The sequence below is a fragment of the Eleutherodactylus coqui genome, chromosome 3 (genome assembly GCF_035609145.1).
Source record: "Eleutherodactylus coqui strain aEleCoq1 chromosome 3, aEleCoq1.hap1, whole genome shotgun sequence".
NCBI lineage: Eukaryota > Metazoa > Chordata > Amphibia > Anura > Eleutherodactylidae > Eleutherodactylus > Eleutherodactylus coqui.
The window spans coordinates 22,863,279-22,879,011 of record NC_089839.1 but is presented as its reverse complement, the minus strand read 5'-3'; the positions used below and the strand labels follow the sequence as shown (position 1 = coordinate 22,879,011).

Below are 15,733 nucleotides of genomic sequence, written 5' to 3'. Positions count from 1 at the left end.
ATTTTCGGGCGATTTTTGGGCCGATTTTTCGGCGCCGGTCACGCGATTTGCGCATGCGCATCCGTCATGCGATGCGCAAATCGCGTGAAAAAACGCCCGTGTGACTAAGGCCTTATAGTAGTTATATTCTTGTACATAGGAGGCAGTATTATAGTAGTTATATTCTTGTACATAGGGGGCAGTATTATAGTAGTTATATTCTTGTACATAGGAGCAGTATTATAGTAGTTATATTCTTGTACATAGGAGCAGTATTATAGTAGTTATATTCTTGTACGTAGGAGCAGTATTATAGTAGTTATATTCTTGTACATAGGGGGTAGTATTATAGTAGTTATATTCTTGTACATAGAGGGCAGTATTATAGTAGTTATATTCTTGTACATAGGGGGCAGTATTGTAGTAGTTATATTCTTGCACATAGGAACAGTATTATAGTAGTTATATTCTTGTATATAGGAGGCAGTATTATAGTAGGTATATTCTTGTATATAGGGGGCAGAAATATAGTAATTATCTTCTTGAACATAGGGGCAGTATTATAGTAGCTATATTCTTGTACGTAGGAGCAGTATTGTAGTAGTTATATTCTTGTACGTAGGAGCAGTATTATAGTAGTTATATTCTTGTACATAGGAGCAGTATTATAGTAGTTATATTCTTGTACATAAGAGGCAGCAACCAGCCTCGGTGGTAGGCAGGTAGCTATGAATTCATAGCTACCTGCCTACTACCGAGGCTGGTTGCTGCCATTTTTTATTTTGTTCCTGCAACTCTATTCTGGGGGAAACTGGGCTTATTTATCTTTACCTAGTGATAACATCGTCTATCTCCTCTTAGTGGATGAAGAGTATCTCCCTACCTTGGGACTTACCTCTCAATCTTCTGCAGCTTTATTTTGGGGGGAAACTGGGCTTATCTGTCCTCATTAAGTGATAGGATCCTCTATCTCCTCCTATTTAAAGAAGGGTAGCTCCCCACTTTGGGACTTACCGATTAGTTTATAGCTGACCTATTGATTCATAACTCTGATGGTTCCTGATGAGGCTACGTTATCCGTAGCGGAAACGCGTTGAACCCAATTAAGAACCTATTTAGCAGCTTGAGGCACTGCACTTTTTTGGCCTGTTCTCTGCCACAGGCTCACAGAGACTTTATGTTGAGCCGTGGTGATTGACTATTGTCAGCTCTGCATTTATTATCTTTTCTTCGACTAAGGCCTCAGTCAGATGGGTGTTTTTTCGCGCGATTTGCGGATCGCATGACGGATGCGCATCCGCAAATCGCGTGACCGGTGCTCGCAAGTCGCCCGAAAATCTGCTCCTAGCCGCGTTTCATTAGAAATGGGCCGGAGCTGTCCAGCGCATTGCATTCAATGGAGACGGCAATAGAGCCGGCTCCATTTAAAGCAATGCGCTGCGGGCGAGCCCGGGATGAATTGTCGGGAAGGGCTTAAATATATAAGCCCTTCCCTGCAATTCATCCTAAAATGTGTAAAAAATAAAAAATATATATGTACTTACCTTCTCCCGGCAGCCGGAGATCCGCGCGGCCGTCCTGCAGTGGGTGTGAAGGGGGTGTGAGTCAGACCTGCCCCCTGATTGGCTCAGCGCTGAGCCAATCAGAGGCATGTCTCACTCACACCCATTCATGAATTCATGAATGGATGTGAGTCAGACCTGCCCCTGATTGGCTCAGCGCTGAGAGGCAGCAGTCACTCACCCATTCATGAATTCATGAATGGGTGTGTGAGTGAAACCTCCCTCTGATTGGTCAGGGCTGTGACCAATCAGAGGCAGATCATTCAGCAGGCGGGGATTTTAAAGCCCCGCCGGCTGAATAGTGCCGAGAAGCAGTTCAGGAGAACTGACAGCGGCCGCGGCTGGACTCCGGCTGCAGCGGAAAGGTGAGTATACAATTTTTTTTAATTTTAACACATTTTAGGATGAATTGCAGGGAAGGGGTTATATATTTAAGCCCTTCCCGACAATTCACCCCGCGCACGCCGGCAGCCCATTGCTTTCAATGAAGCGGCTGTATTGCCGCTCCATTGAATTCAATGGGCAAACATCGTTCTTCTCTGCCACAGCTGTTACAGCTGTGGCAGAGAAGAATGATTTGTCTTCTATATGTTCTCAATGGGGCGGCGCTGCTGCCGCCGGCCCCATTGAGCGCATATAGAGAAGAGAACAGGAATCGCAGATCGCAGATAGGTGCGATCTGCGATTTTTTGTTCTATAATTTATCGGACGAGCGCATAAAAAGCGCTCATGTGTCCGATACCATTGCAAAGCAATGGTTTTATAAAATCGCCGGACGCATGCGCATGCGCAAATCGCGGCTAAAAACGCCCGTCTGACTAAGGCCTAACCGTAAAAAGTGTGTCTATGCACAATCTAGATACACAGCCACGGCCTGTTGATGAAATCGACAGTATTCATCCATATTGAATAGCTGTAGTATCTGTTCACGAAGGTGGGAACATTACGTTTAGTTCCATTGAGCCAAACTTGATTATTTTCAATCTCAAGTTATTTTGAGACTAGAAACTTGAGAAGGATTGGGAATTTTTGATTTCCCGGTACTATTGTTACCAGACACTTTTTCAAAGGTGGCTTATTGGTTGTTCTTTCCGCATCAGTTGATAGGGGTTAGATTTTAAATCATTCCCTTTTTTTTTTGTTCGTGTGTCTGTAAGCCAGGATTTTGAGTAAACATATCCTTTTTATTCGAGACTTTGAATAAAGGTTACGTCTTAGAGATTACCTGAAAACCCTTACTGTGACAAAATAATTATACATCCAGGTGTTCTTCCTGCTACTGTGAAAACTATTCTTGTACATAGGAGGCAGTATTATAGTAGTTATATTCTTGAACATAGGGGGCAGTATTATAGTAGTTATATTCTTGTACATAGGAGGCAGTAATATAGTAGTTATATTCTTGTACATAGGGGCAGTATTATAGTAGTTATATTCTTGTACATAGGGAGCAGTATTATAGTAGTTACATTCTTGTACACAGGAGGCAGTATTATAGTAGTTATATTCTTGTACATAGGGGGCAGTATTATAGTAGTTATATTCTTGTACATAGGAGGCAGCATTATAGTAGTTATATTCTTGTACATAGGGACAGTATTATAGTAGTTATATTCTTGTACATAGGAGGCAGCATTATAGTAGTTATATTCTTGTACATAGGAGGCAGTATTATAGTAGTTATATTCGTGTACATAGGGAGCAGTATTATAGTAGTTATATTCTTGTACACAGGGGGCAGTATTATAGTAGTTATATTCTTGTACACAGGGGGCAGTATTATAGTAGTTATATTCGTGTACATAGGGAGCAGTATTATAGTAGTTATATTCTTGTACATAGGGGTCAGTATTATAGTAGTTATAGTCTTGTACATAGGAGGCAGTATTATACTAGTTATATTGTTGTACATAGGGGGCAGTATTATAGTAGTTATATTCTTGTACATAGGAGGCAGTATTATAGTAGTTATATTCTTGTACATAGGGGCAGTATTATAGTAGTTGTATTCTTGTACATAGGAAGCAGTATTATAGTAGTTATATTCTTGTACATGGTGGGCAGCATTATAGTAGTTACATTCTTGTACATAGGAGGCAGCATTATAGTAGTTATATTCTTGTACATAGGAGGCAGTATTATAGTAGTTATATTCGTGTACATAGGGAGCAGTATTATAGTAGTTATATTCTTGTACATAGGGGTCAGTATTATAGTAGTTATAGTCTTGTACATAGGAGGCAGTATTATAGTAGTTATATTCTTGTACATAGGAGGCAGTATTATAGTAGTTATATTCTTGTACATAGGGGGCAGTATTATAGTAGTTATATTCTTGTACATAAGGGCAGTATTATAGTAGTTCTCTTCTTGTACATAGGGGGCAGTATTATAGTAGTTATATTCTTGTACGAAGGAGGCAGTATTATATTAGTTATATTCTTGTACATAGGGGGCAGTATTAAAGTAGTTCTATTCTTGTACATAGGGGGCAGTATTATAGTAGTTATATTCTTGTACGAAGGAGGCAGTATTATAGTAGTTATATTCTTGTACATAGGGTGCAGTATTATAGTAGTTATATTCTTGTACATAGGGAGCAGTATTATAGTAGTTATATTCTTGTAAATAAGAGGCAGTCTTAAAGTAGTTCTATTCTTGTCCATAGGGGCCAGTATTATAGTAGTTATATTCTTGTACATAGGAGGCAGTATTATACTAGTTATATTGTTGTACATAGGGGGCAGTATTATAGTAGTTATATTCTTGTACATAGGAGGCAGTATTATAGTAGTTATATTCTTGTACATAGGGGCAGTATTATAGTAGTTGTACCCTTGTACATAGGAAGCAGTATTATAGTAGTTATATTCTTGTACATGGTGGGCAGCATTATAGTAGTTATATTCTTGTACATAGTGGGCAGTATTATAGTAGTTATATTCTTGTACATAGGGGGCAGTATTATAGTAGTTATATTCTTGTACATAGGGGGCAGTATTATAGTAGTTATATTCTTGTACATAGGGTGCAGTATTATAGTAGTTATATTCTTGTACATAGGGGGCAGTATTATAGTAGTTATACTCTTGTACATAGGGGGCAGTATTATAGTAGCTATATTCTTGTACATAGGGGGCAGTATTATAGTAGTTATATTCTTGTACATAGGGGGCAGTATTATAGTAGTTATATTCTTGTACTTAGGGCAGTATTATAGTAGTTATATTCTTGTACATAGGGGACAGTATTATAGTAGTTATATTCTTGTACATAGGAGGCAGTATTAAAGTAGTTATATTCTTGTACATAGGAGGCAGTATTATAGTAGTTATATTCTTGTACATAGGGGGCAGTATTATAGTAGTTATATTCTTGTACATAAGGGCAGTATTATAGTAGTCATATTCTTGTACATAGGGGGCAGTATTATAGTAGTTCTATTCTTGTACATAGGGGGCAGTATTATAGTAGTTATATTCTTGTACGAAGGAGGCAGTATTATATTAGTTATATTCTTGTACATAGGGGGCAGTATTATAGTAGTTCTATTCTTGTACATAGGGGGCAGTATTATAGTAGTTATATTCTTGTACGAAGGAGGCAGTATTATAGTAGTTATATTCTTGTACATAGGGTGCAGTATTATAGTAGTTATATTCTTGTACATAGGGAGCAGTATTATAGTAGGTATACTCTTGTAAATAAGAGGCAGTCTTAAAGTAGTTCTATTCTTGTCCATAGGGGCCAGTATTATAGTAGTTATATTCTTGTACATAGGGGGGCAGTATTATAGTAGTTATATTTTTGTACATAGGGGGCAGTATTATAGTAGTTATATACTTGTACATAGGAGGCAGTATTATAGTAGTTATATCCTTGTACATAGGGACAGTATTATAGTGGTTATATTCTTGTACATAGTAGGCACTATTATAGTAGTTTTATTCTTGTGCATAGGGAGCAGAATTAGTAGTTATATTCTTGTACATAGGGGCAGTATTATAGTAGTTATATTCTTGTACATAGGAGCAGTATTATAGTAGTTATTTTCTTGTACATAGGGGGCAGTGTTATAGCAGTTATAGTCTTGTACATAGGAGGCAGTATTATAGTATTTATATTCTTGTACATAGGGGCAGTATTATAGTAGTTATATTCTTGTACATAGGGAGCAGTATTAGTAGTTATATTCTTGTACATAGGGCAGTATTATAGTAGTTATATTCTTGTACATAGGGGGCAGTGTTATAGTAGTTACTTAACTTTTTGTACATAGTGGCATTATTATAGTAGTTATATTCTTGAACTTGGGAGGCAGTATTATAGTAGTTTTGTTCTTGTATATAGGAGGCAGTATTATAGTAGTTATATTCTTGTACATAGGGGACAGTATTATAGTAGTTATATTCTTGTACATAGGGGCAGTATTATAGTCGTTATATTCTTGTAAAAAGGGAGGCAGTATTATAGTAGTTATATTTTTGTACATAGTGCGCAGTATTATAGTCGTTATGTTCTTGTGCATAGGGGGCGGTATTATATTTATTTTCTTGTACATAGGCGGCAGTATTATAGTAGTTATATTCTTGTACATAGGAGGCAGTATTATAGTAGTAATATTCTTGTACATAGGCGGTAGTATTATAGTGGTTATATTCTTGTACATAGGCGGCAGTATTATAGTAGTTATATTCTTGTACATAGGGGCAGTATTATAGTAGTTAAATTCTTGTACATAGGGAGCAGTATTATAGTAGTTGTATTCTTGTACATAGGGGGCGGTATTATAGTAGTTATATTCTTGTACATAGGGGCAGTATTATAGTAGTTATAATCTTGTACATAGGGGGCAGTATTATAGTAGTTATATTCTTGTACATAGGCGGCAGTATTATAGTAGTTATATTCTTGTACATAGGTGGCAGTATTATAGTAGTTATATTCTTGTACATAGGAGCAGTATTATAGTAGTTATATTCTTGTACATAGGGGCAGTATTATATTAGTTATATTCTTGTACATAGGGGTAGTATTATAGTAGTTATATTCTTGTACATAGGAGGCAGTATTATAGTAGTTATATTCTTGTACATAGGGGGCAGTATTATAGTAGTTATATTCTTGTACATAGGGGGCAGTATTATAGTAGTTATATTCTTGTACATAGGGTGCAGTATTATAGTAGTTATATTCTTGTACATAGGGGGCAGTATTATAGTAGTTATATTCTTGTACATAGGAGCAGTATTATAGTAGTTATATTCTTGTACATAGTGCGCAGTATTATAGTCGTTATGTTCTTGTGCATAGGGGGCGGTATTATATTTATTTTCTTGTACATAGGCGGCAGTATTATAGTAGTTATATTCTTGTACATAGGAGGCAGTATTATAGTAGTAATATTCTTGTACATAGGCGGTAGTATTATAGTGGTTATATTCTTGTACATAGGCGGCAGTATTATAGTAGTTATATTCTTGTACATAGGGGCAGTATTATAGTAGTTAAATTCTTGTACATAGGGAGCAGTATTATAGTAGTTATATTCTTGTACATAGGGGGCGGTATTATAGTAGTTATATTCTTGTACATAGGGGCAGTATTATAGTAGTTATAATCTTGTACATAGGGGGCAGTATTATAGTAGTTATATTCTTGTACATAGGCGGCAGTATTATAGTAGTTATATTCTTGTACATAGGTGGCAGTATTATAGTAGTTATATTCTTGTACATAGGAGCAGTATTATAGTAGTTATATTCTTGTACATAGGGGCAGTATTATAGTAGTTATATTCTTGTACATAGGGGTAGTATTATAGTAGTTATATTCTTGTACATAGGGGGCAGTATTATAGTAGTTATATTCTTGTACATAGGGGGAAGTATTATAGTAGTTATATTCTTGTACATAGGGTGCAGTATTATAGTAGTTATATTCTTGTACATAGGGGGCAGTATTATAGTAGTTATATTCTTGTACATAGGAGGCAGTATTATAGTAGTTATATTCTTGTACATAGGGGCAGTATTATAGTAGTTATATTCTTGTACATAGAGGGCAGTATTATAGTAGTTATATTCTTGTACATAGGGGCAGTATTATAGTAGTTATATTCTTGTACATAGGGGGCAGTATTATAGTAGTTATATTCTTGTACATAGGGAGCAGTATTATAGTAGTTATATTCTTGTACATAGGGAGCAGTATTATAGTAGTTATATTCTTGTACATAGGGGGCAGTATTATAGTAGTTATATTCTTGTACATAGGAGGCAGTATTATAGTAGTTATATTCTTGTACATAGGAGCAGTATTATAATAGTTATATTCTTGTACATCGGGGCAGTATTGTAGTAGTTATATTCTTGTACATAGGGGGCAGTGTTATAGTAGTTATATTCTTGTACATAGGAGCAGTATTATAATAGTTATATTCTTGTACATCGGGGGCAGTATTATAGTAGTTATATTCTTGTACATAGGAGCAGTATTATAATAGTTATATTCTTGTACATCGGGGCAGTATTGTAGTAGTTATATTCTTGTACATAGGGGGCAGTGTTATAGTAGTTATATTCTTGTACATAGGAGCAGTATTATAATAGTTATATTCTTGTACATCGGGGGCAGTATTACAGTAGTCATATTCTTGTACATAGGGGGCAGTATTATAGTAGTTATATTCTTGTACATAGGGGCAGTATTATAGTAGTTATATTCTTGTGCATAGGAGCCAGTATTATAGTAGTTATATTCTTGTACATAGGGGGCAGTATTATAGTAGTTATATTCCTGTACATAGGGGGACAGTATTATAGTAGTTATATTCTTGTACATAGGGGACAGTATTATAGTAATTATATTCTTGTACATAGGGGTAGTATTATAGTAGTTATATTCTTGTACATAGGGGACAGTATTATAGTAGTGATTTTCTTGTACATAGGGGGCAGTATTATAGTAGTTATATTCTTGTACATAGGGGGCAGTATCATAATATTGTTATCGGAGATTGCACTTACCAGTCAGAGTATATGGCGTGTGGTGTAAGTTCTTTAAGCACTGTGTTCTGTATTCTCTCCACTTCTGTATAGTGTCAGATAGAGAAATGGCCGTGGTCTGAAAGAGAAAACACATCATGGTCATTCATGTAAGTATGGCAAATTGGCAATTAGGGAGTTATACATGGTAAAAGATGGCTTCTACCTTCTAAAATCAGTGCCTCGTTTGTCTACAGGCTTTTTATGGTATTACAATTCACTTCTATTCTCTGCAATAGGGTTTAGCTGTCATTCCAGACACAATACATGTATAGATGTGGCATCGTTTCTGGAAGAAAGCTGACATATTTTTCTATTTAGGGTCTGAAATGCAAAAATTGTCCCCCATGCTTTACACTGGAAGTGTTTCCTATTAGGGCAACAGATTTGATCAGTGGCTTTAATTTAGCTTGAGTTCGTCTGAAAAGCATCCAAAGACTCAGGCTTCTGCTGCCTGCCCTATGCTTTACATCACAACCCTGCTTTATTAGGCAGTATTCACTTGAGGCGAGAACATTTTTGACCAGCGCAGAACTAACCATTTTTCGTGCAAATAAATGGATTTCTTTCCCATCGGAGTTCTGTGCATCTCGAAATTGGACAGAACTCGCACGGGTGAAATCGCCTGTGTGAATACAGACTCAGTGCAGGGCTGCTTCACACAAGCATAAGCGCAAAAGCGCACGTGATAGTATCCTTCTATGCAGTGAACATCGCAGATGCTTATCCGTGTTTTCTACTGTATTATTTCTGCTGCCGGGGACCATTCACATTGGCGCGAGACACACTGTGATGTTAAAGGCTCCGCAGCTTTAATTAGTCCCCGGTTTGCTGATTTCCCTGCAAAATTGTGCAGTTCATTGTGAATGTGCACCAAATACGGCAAGCTGCTTTCTTTTTTGCGCGTGCGAAAATGAAAATGCACCAATTGAGAACAACGGGTTCTATTCTTTATGTATTACGCACACAAATATGCTGGTGAGAAGAAGCCCTTAACTTGCAATTTCCTTGCAATTTTCAGGTGTGTACGATGGTCAGATTTACACTGGTTCACGAACAATTTTGTATTGCAATGCATGACCGCTATTGATAGTGATCACAAGCCAGGGCAGACCCCGGCACGATTGTGTGGTACCCGGTTAGAATCGCACCCCATTGGCTCTCCGCAATTGCATGGCAGAGAGCCGCAGATGTCATAGAAGAAGCGCGCATGTAAGGGTTAACAACGGGAGGCCGGCTGTCGGTCCCGCTGAGGTGGCGTGGACTCAGCTTCTGAGCCGCCGCTATCCATTGGGCATAAATGTACACCCATTCGCGGTAACTGCTTTCCACCCAGGGTGTACATTTATACCCTAGGGCAGGAAGGAGTTAAAAATGAATCGCACTCACATGCAAATCGCATTGAATACGAGGGCAGTGCGTTTTTTTTTTTTTAAACACAAATCGCCCTAAAATATGGCCAATAACGGGAGCCATTCCTTACTTCAGCGTTTGGCGTCCCGTTGAGCTGCGCCTATTCTATGGCCGGTTTGGAGGCTCCGAGGTGTTCAGTGTGCGCACATGTACAGCGCTGATACAAATCGTCACACTATAACAGTCACATTCTCGTTAAAATGTAATTCTGTATCCAAATTTTAAGCGCGGCTAATTGAACGTTCAATGAATCCTGCGTAATGTCACACCTTAATGAGTTTATGCTCCGCACGCGTTCGCCTTCGTTGTTTGCCGCCGTGTTTATTACTGGAATAGCAGAAGTCACCATAAATTCCACATAATTGGCGAATAAAATGCGGCGAGATCCGGCAGCAAATTCAGAAAGATGAAAAGTGTGAGAAGAATTCTACTCTTATTTACGAGAGGTTAAAGAGCCGCTAATAGCCGGGCTCAATCTGTCGCCTCGCGGAGCAAGTTATTAGGTGTCCAGCGGAGTAACTCCGCCGCCGCTCATCTCGGGTTGTTCCACCCGTCGCGTTACAGGAGAAAATAATGAGTAAATGTTCTGCTTCCCTGAATAGTCATCATTCCAACTTTCATAGAAAATGTCTCCTTCCCTTCAGGATTATCCAACACAATGAATTTGTCGCAAAGGGAAACTTTCCTCCGGTGATCAAGCGCCAATTATTGAAACTTCCCCTTGTTAACAGTATTTTTTCCATATTTTAATCTGTTTTCATAGTGTTTTTTGTCATCCACATCCAGTTGCAATCAGAATCACCCGCTGTGATACAAATTACATTTATTTATGACTTGATTATTGGATTATTTACTAATTTTCAGTCGTTTGAAAACAAACAAGGAAAGTTTAAACACCGCAACAAAACTAATGTAACAAGTGGGTTCTCCAAACTTACCACAAAATACCACCTTAAGGCCTCATGTCTACTAGCAAAATCGAATTGTGGATTCCGCTGCGGAATCCACATTCAATTTTGTCCATAGGGAACCAATTGGCCATTCAGGGTCAAATAAACTGAAATTTGCACCTGCGGATGGCATTTTAATGGATTGCGTTTTCTCCCGTGCGGGAGAAAAAACACAGCATGCTCCATTTTCTGTGGGTCTCCTGTGCGGACGGCTCCCCTAGAAGCCTAGGGAAGCCGTCCGGTCCCGCGGTACACCGGAGAACTTCGGCATGGGAGAGCAGGAGTTAAAAAAAAAATAAAAATTGTGCACGGCGCATGCACACGGCACACCTGCAGGCGTGCCAAGCACATCCGCTGGGCAGAGAAAAAGAAGATCCGGCCGTGATGGACAGGAATCCGCAGCGTCCAGACAGGTAAGAAAAATCATTTTTCGGGCCTCATGTCTGCAGGAAAGGAGGGACCCGCTGCGGGATTCTGCATGGAGAATCCACGCAGGCCCGAATTTCCTAGTGGAGATGAGGCCTAAGGGCTAATTCCCACGGGCAGATTTCCACCGCGTATTACGCGGCGGATCTCTGCCTCGTTGCCCCGCAGCTATTAGGATTTATTGAACCCAATAGCGCAATGCTCACCCGCGGCATGTTCTATTTGCGGCCGGCGCATCATGTGACTCTTTGGGCGTGTCATATGACGCTGCCGGCGTGTCACATGACACTGCTGCCGCATCATGTGCTTTACTGCGCATGCACGCCGGAGCTTCATGTGAGACGTCGGGCGGCAGATCCGGAGGTAAGTATGGGATCTCTGGAGGGGCGCTGTGACGGACTCCGCTGCGGTATTCCGCTTGCGGAGACTGTCGCGACCATGGGCACTAGGCCTTACTAACTACTAAGAACTCATGCCCACGGCCATGATGGACTCCGCCAGTGAAATATCACAGTGGAGTCCGCCATGGCGCCCCCTCAAAATCCCCATACTTACCACTCCGAATCCTCTGTACATGTCCCGCATGGAGAGCTGGCGCCAATTCGCAATGCAGCACGTGACGCGCCGACAGTGTCAGATGACGCATCTGGTGGTGGGTGGTGCTGTATATTCACGCGTTACTTCCGCTGTGCTACTGCGGAAATGTAGCGTGATGGCCAGCTTCCATTGGCTACAATGGAAGCCGTTCACGCATATTCCTGTTGCATTTAGAATATGCCGCAGTTTATTTCACGCTACGGAATTCCACAGCGGAACTTCACAGCGTAAACATTGAGCTATTAGGTGCAATAGAACCTAATAGCTACGGGGCAATGCTGTGGATTTCTGCCACGTACAACGCGGCGGAAATCTGGCTGTGGGCATTAGCCCTGAAGTTCCAGAATGATTCAACCTATCTAAAATCCTTCATAAGAACACACATGTACAAATGAACTGTTGTCTCAAACACACCTGATGCAACTAATAAGGGCTTCAAAAGTTACATCAGGTGTATTTGAGATCAAACACATTAAATTCCTGGACTGGCGAGGGCTTTGTTCACTCTAAAGCCTCATTCACATGAGCCTGGTTTAAACCACACTTCTGTTGCAACTAATAGGTTGCTATGGAGGCACTCACACGGAGCTTTTTGTAACCAGCGCTGGTAAAAAAAGATAGGACAGCAAGTGCCGACTCGCCTGTCAGCTCCGTAGTGCGCCGCTGTCCATGGTGCTGAACATTGGCTCCTACAGCAGCTCGTTCACCGCAGAATTCCTGCATGTCAGCAGCGTGGTTTACACGCTCGTGTGAACGAGGCCTAACGTATGACTGCATGCAAGAAATATGGCTGAGGGCGCATTCACAGGGGTGTAAATACGCACTGTATTATGCACAGATTGTGTACACAGATACGAGGTAAATAGAACCCATTGAGTTCAATGGATTTATTCATGTGGGTATTGCGGTCACATAAAAAAAAATTCAGCATGTTCAGTTTTGGACCAAATTGCGGACCGAAATCGCCCATGAAAATCAAAAGGATTGTGCAAATATGCAGTGAATACTATTAATTGTGTTTTGCGCATGGAATCAATGGCCCTGCTTGTTTTTGTTTTTTGCATACGTAAAAACTCAGTGATCATCGCATATTTATGTACACAAAAAAACACAATAGGTTAAAATATGGATTAAATACGTGCAGTTTCGGTGCATAAATATGTTGTGTATTTACATGGCTGAGACTGCATACGTTTGTGTGAATGAGCCCTAAGGCTGCGTTTCCATGTAACAGGTACAGCTTGTGGCAGAGACTCCATCCAGCTGCGGCTGCCAAGCATCATGCGATCCTTCTGTCCTCATCTGCAAGATTGTGCCTCCACTGCAGTCATGGCTGGGGGGTCTCTAACTCAGGTAGTGCCTGTTACATGTGAAAGCGCCCATAAGCCATATCTACACGAGCGAGTGTGATCCAGATCAGTGAAAATCTGACCTATATTACACTCATTTCAGTGGTTTTCATCGATGTGCGCTGCGCTGTGGCTTTCATAATTTGCAATGCATATTGATATACCGATATTTTCATGCATCTTTTTCACAAGCGAGGAAAAAAAAAGTTAAAATGGTTAAAAAAGGGGCATGTGATTTGTATGCGAGTGCGGGACTTTTTTTTCCGTGCTGTCTTAGCAAATAATGGCTGATTCTTGCACAAGAATCATCAAAAATAGGGCATGCTGTGATTTTTCTATCTTGGACTGTTAGGGCTCATTACATTGGCGAGGGTGATATTCACGGTCCATGCTCCCCACTATGTAAAAGCCCCATGGATGCCAGGCATTTTCATGTGAAAACATCCTCGCATCACTGCGGCTGTCACTGATGTCGCTGAAGATTGCAGAGTTCCCCCATTGCTTTCAATGGGGCTGGCACCGATGCCACCATCCCCGCAGAAAGATAGGCCATGCTGCGATGTGGTTCCCGCATAGCATCGCAGTGCCATGCAGGGAAACATCACTAATGTGAGTGAACCCATTCAAAAGAATGGGTTTCATAATGTGTGTCTCGCAACGCACAAATCCTGCCCAATTTTTATGCCAGTGTGAAGGCACCTTAGTCCGAGAGAAAAATTGCTTGTGTGTATTATCCCAAATGAATGCTCTCCTTTCTCACATGTGAGTTCTGTGCATCTTGTAGTCGCAAGATCTGGTGGCAGCGGGCACTGAGGTTTCCATGGCCGTTTTTACGTGTGCCTGCCAGCGCTGTAAAAATGTGTGAACAGGCACACAAATCTAACACTTGTGTGCCTGTTCAGACGGCCCAAGCCCAGTGCATATATACACCGAGGCTGCAATGCCTTCCCTTCCCCTTATTGGCTCACCTCCTCTCTCCTTCCCTCTGGCTGTTTGCAATGATAGGGGTCAGGATGGGGGTGTAGATAAGCTCCAGCTTCTTGTCCACAGTCAGCATTGGGAGGGAGTTAAATGGGGTGGAGCTTAGCTTTACCCCCTTTCCCTCACATTGCAAACAGCTGGAGGGGAGGAGAGAAGGGGGATGGAGTTTAGCAGTCATGCTGCTAAACTCCCTCCCACCTCCCTTCTCCAGCTGCTGTCATTGGCTCCCATAGGAGCTCATGCAGCGACCGATGTATTCCGGCCAAGAAAATAGTTCCAGGACTATCTTTTCTGCCCGGCGTGAAAGCGTCTGGCGCTATATTTGCCATCTGGGAGCTTTTACGCCCGGGAACATGCCTGTGTGATCTGATGCATTGGAATCCAATGAATCAGATGGTAGCATATATCAGCCATCCAGGAAAACGGTGGCCGATATACGCTGATGTGAATAAGCCCTAAAGCACATACTAAACTCTGAAGACCTTCTGCCCAAACTCCCAGACGTTCACCTCTACTGACGCAAGAGCACAGGAGAAATGGCTCCAATATGCTCAAAGCCATATAAATGAGCCACAGAGGTTTGGGGAATTCTGTTCTGTGGAGCGATGAAATACACCAGGATCAGCGGTGAGTCTGGGGGAGGAAGAATGAGGCAGGCGCTGGAAAGGACGCCCTGCCTACAGTCAAGCATGGCGGCTCGGTGAGGCTCTGGGGATGCAGGTCGGGCAACTGTTGTCTAATAAAGCATTGAGGATTGTATCCACGGATTGGTGGTGCTGATCGTTTTCCTCTACAGGATTTCCCTTGGCAGCCAACAAACTGATACATTGCACCCATGGAATATCTCTATGGCCTCGGTTCATCTGATTCATGAACACTTGGACAGTGATTGTGCGTGAACATGATGTTGGCACATATTGTATAATAGTGTCATACTTATCAGTATAATACTGCTATACCATACCAATATAATACCACCATATAGTATCACATAATAGTGCCGTATAGTATCATCAAATAACACTATGCACTATGTTGACAAAAATATTGCCCCCCCCCCCCACACCAATCCTTTGCGGTCAGGTGAAGGGGATACGCAAACCGGATGTGTAAGCATTAGGTATAAGGAGAGGATCACTCAGCATATCCCAGTACAGAAACCATCGGGTACGCCCAGGTGTAGAGCTGACAACGGGGTCTGGTGGGGGGATGTCACCTACCAATCAGTACGGACATCGGAGCTTCTGGACCTTTTAAAAGTCCACTGTTGGCCGTGTTATTGGGAGATGGAGACCATGCGGTGTGTGCGGTGCCGCCACGTCCAGGGAGACCTTGTAAACTGATAGATCATGGCCAACGAAGCCTTGTTGGAGCTGTGAAGGCATCACACACATAGTCTGCCGTCACTCAGGAGGTCTCACAGGCTATTG

At 41.1% G+C, this 15,733-nt stretch overlaps 1 protein-coding gene across 1 annotated transcript in view; it reads right to left on the bottom strand.

The window, feature by feature from the left end:
• GLP1R (glucagon like peptide 1 receptor) overlaps nt 1-15,733 on the bottom strand; it is a 347,609-nt gene that overhangs the window by 175,851 nt on the left and 156,025 nt on the right. Inside the window, exon 2 of the mRNA XM_066595302.1 lies at nt 8,570-8,666. Within this exon, the coding sequence (XP_066451399.1) occupies nt 8,570-8,666 (97 nt within the window). The remainder of the gene's footprint in view (nt 1-8,569; nt 8,667-15,733) is intronic.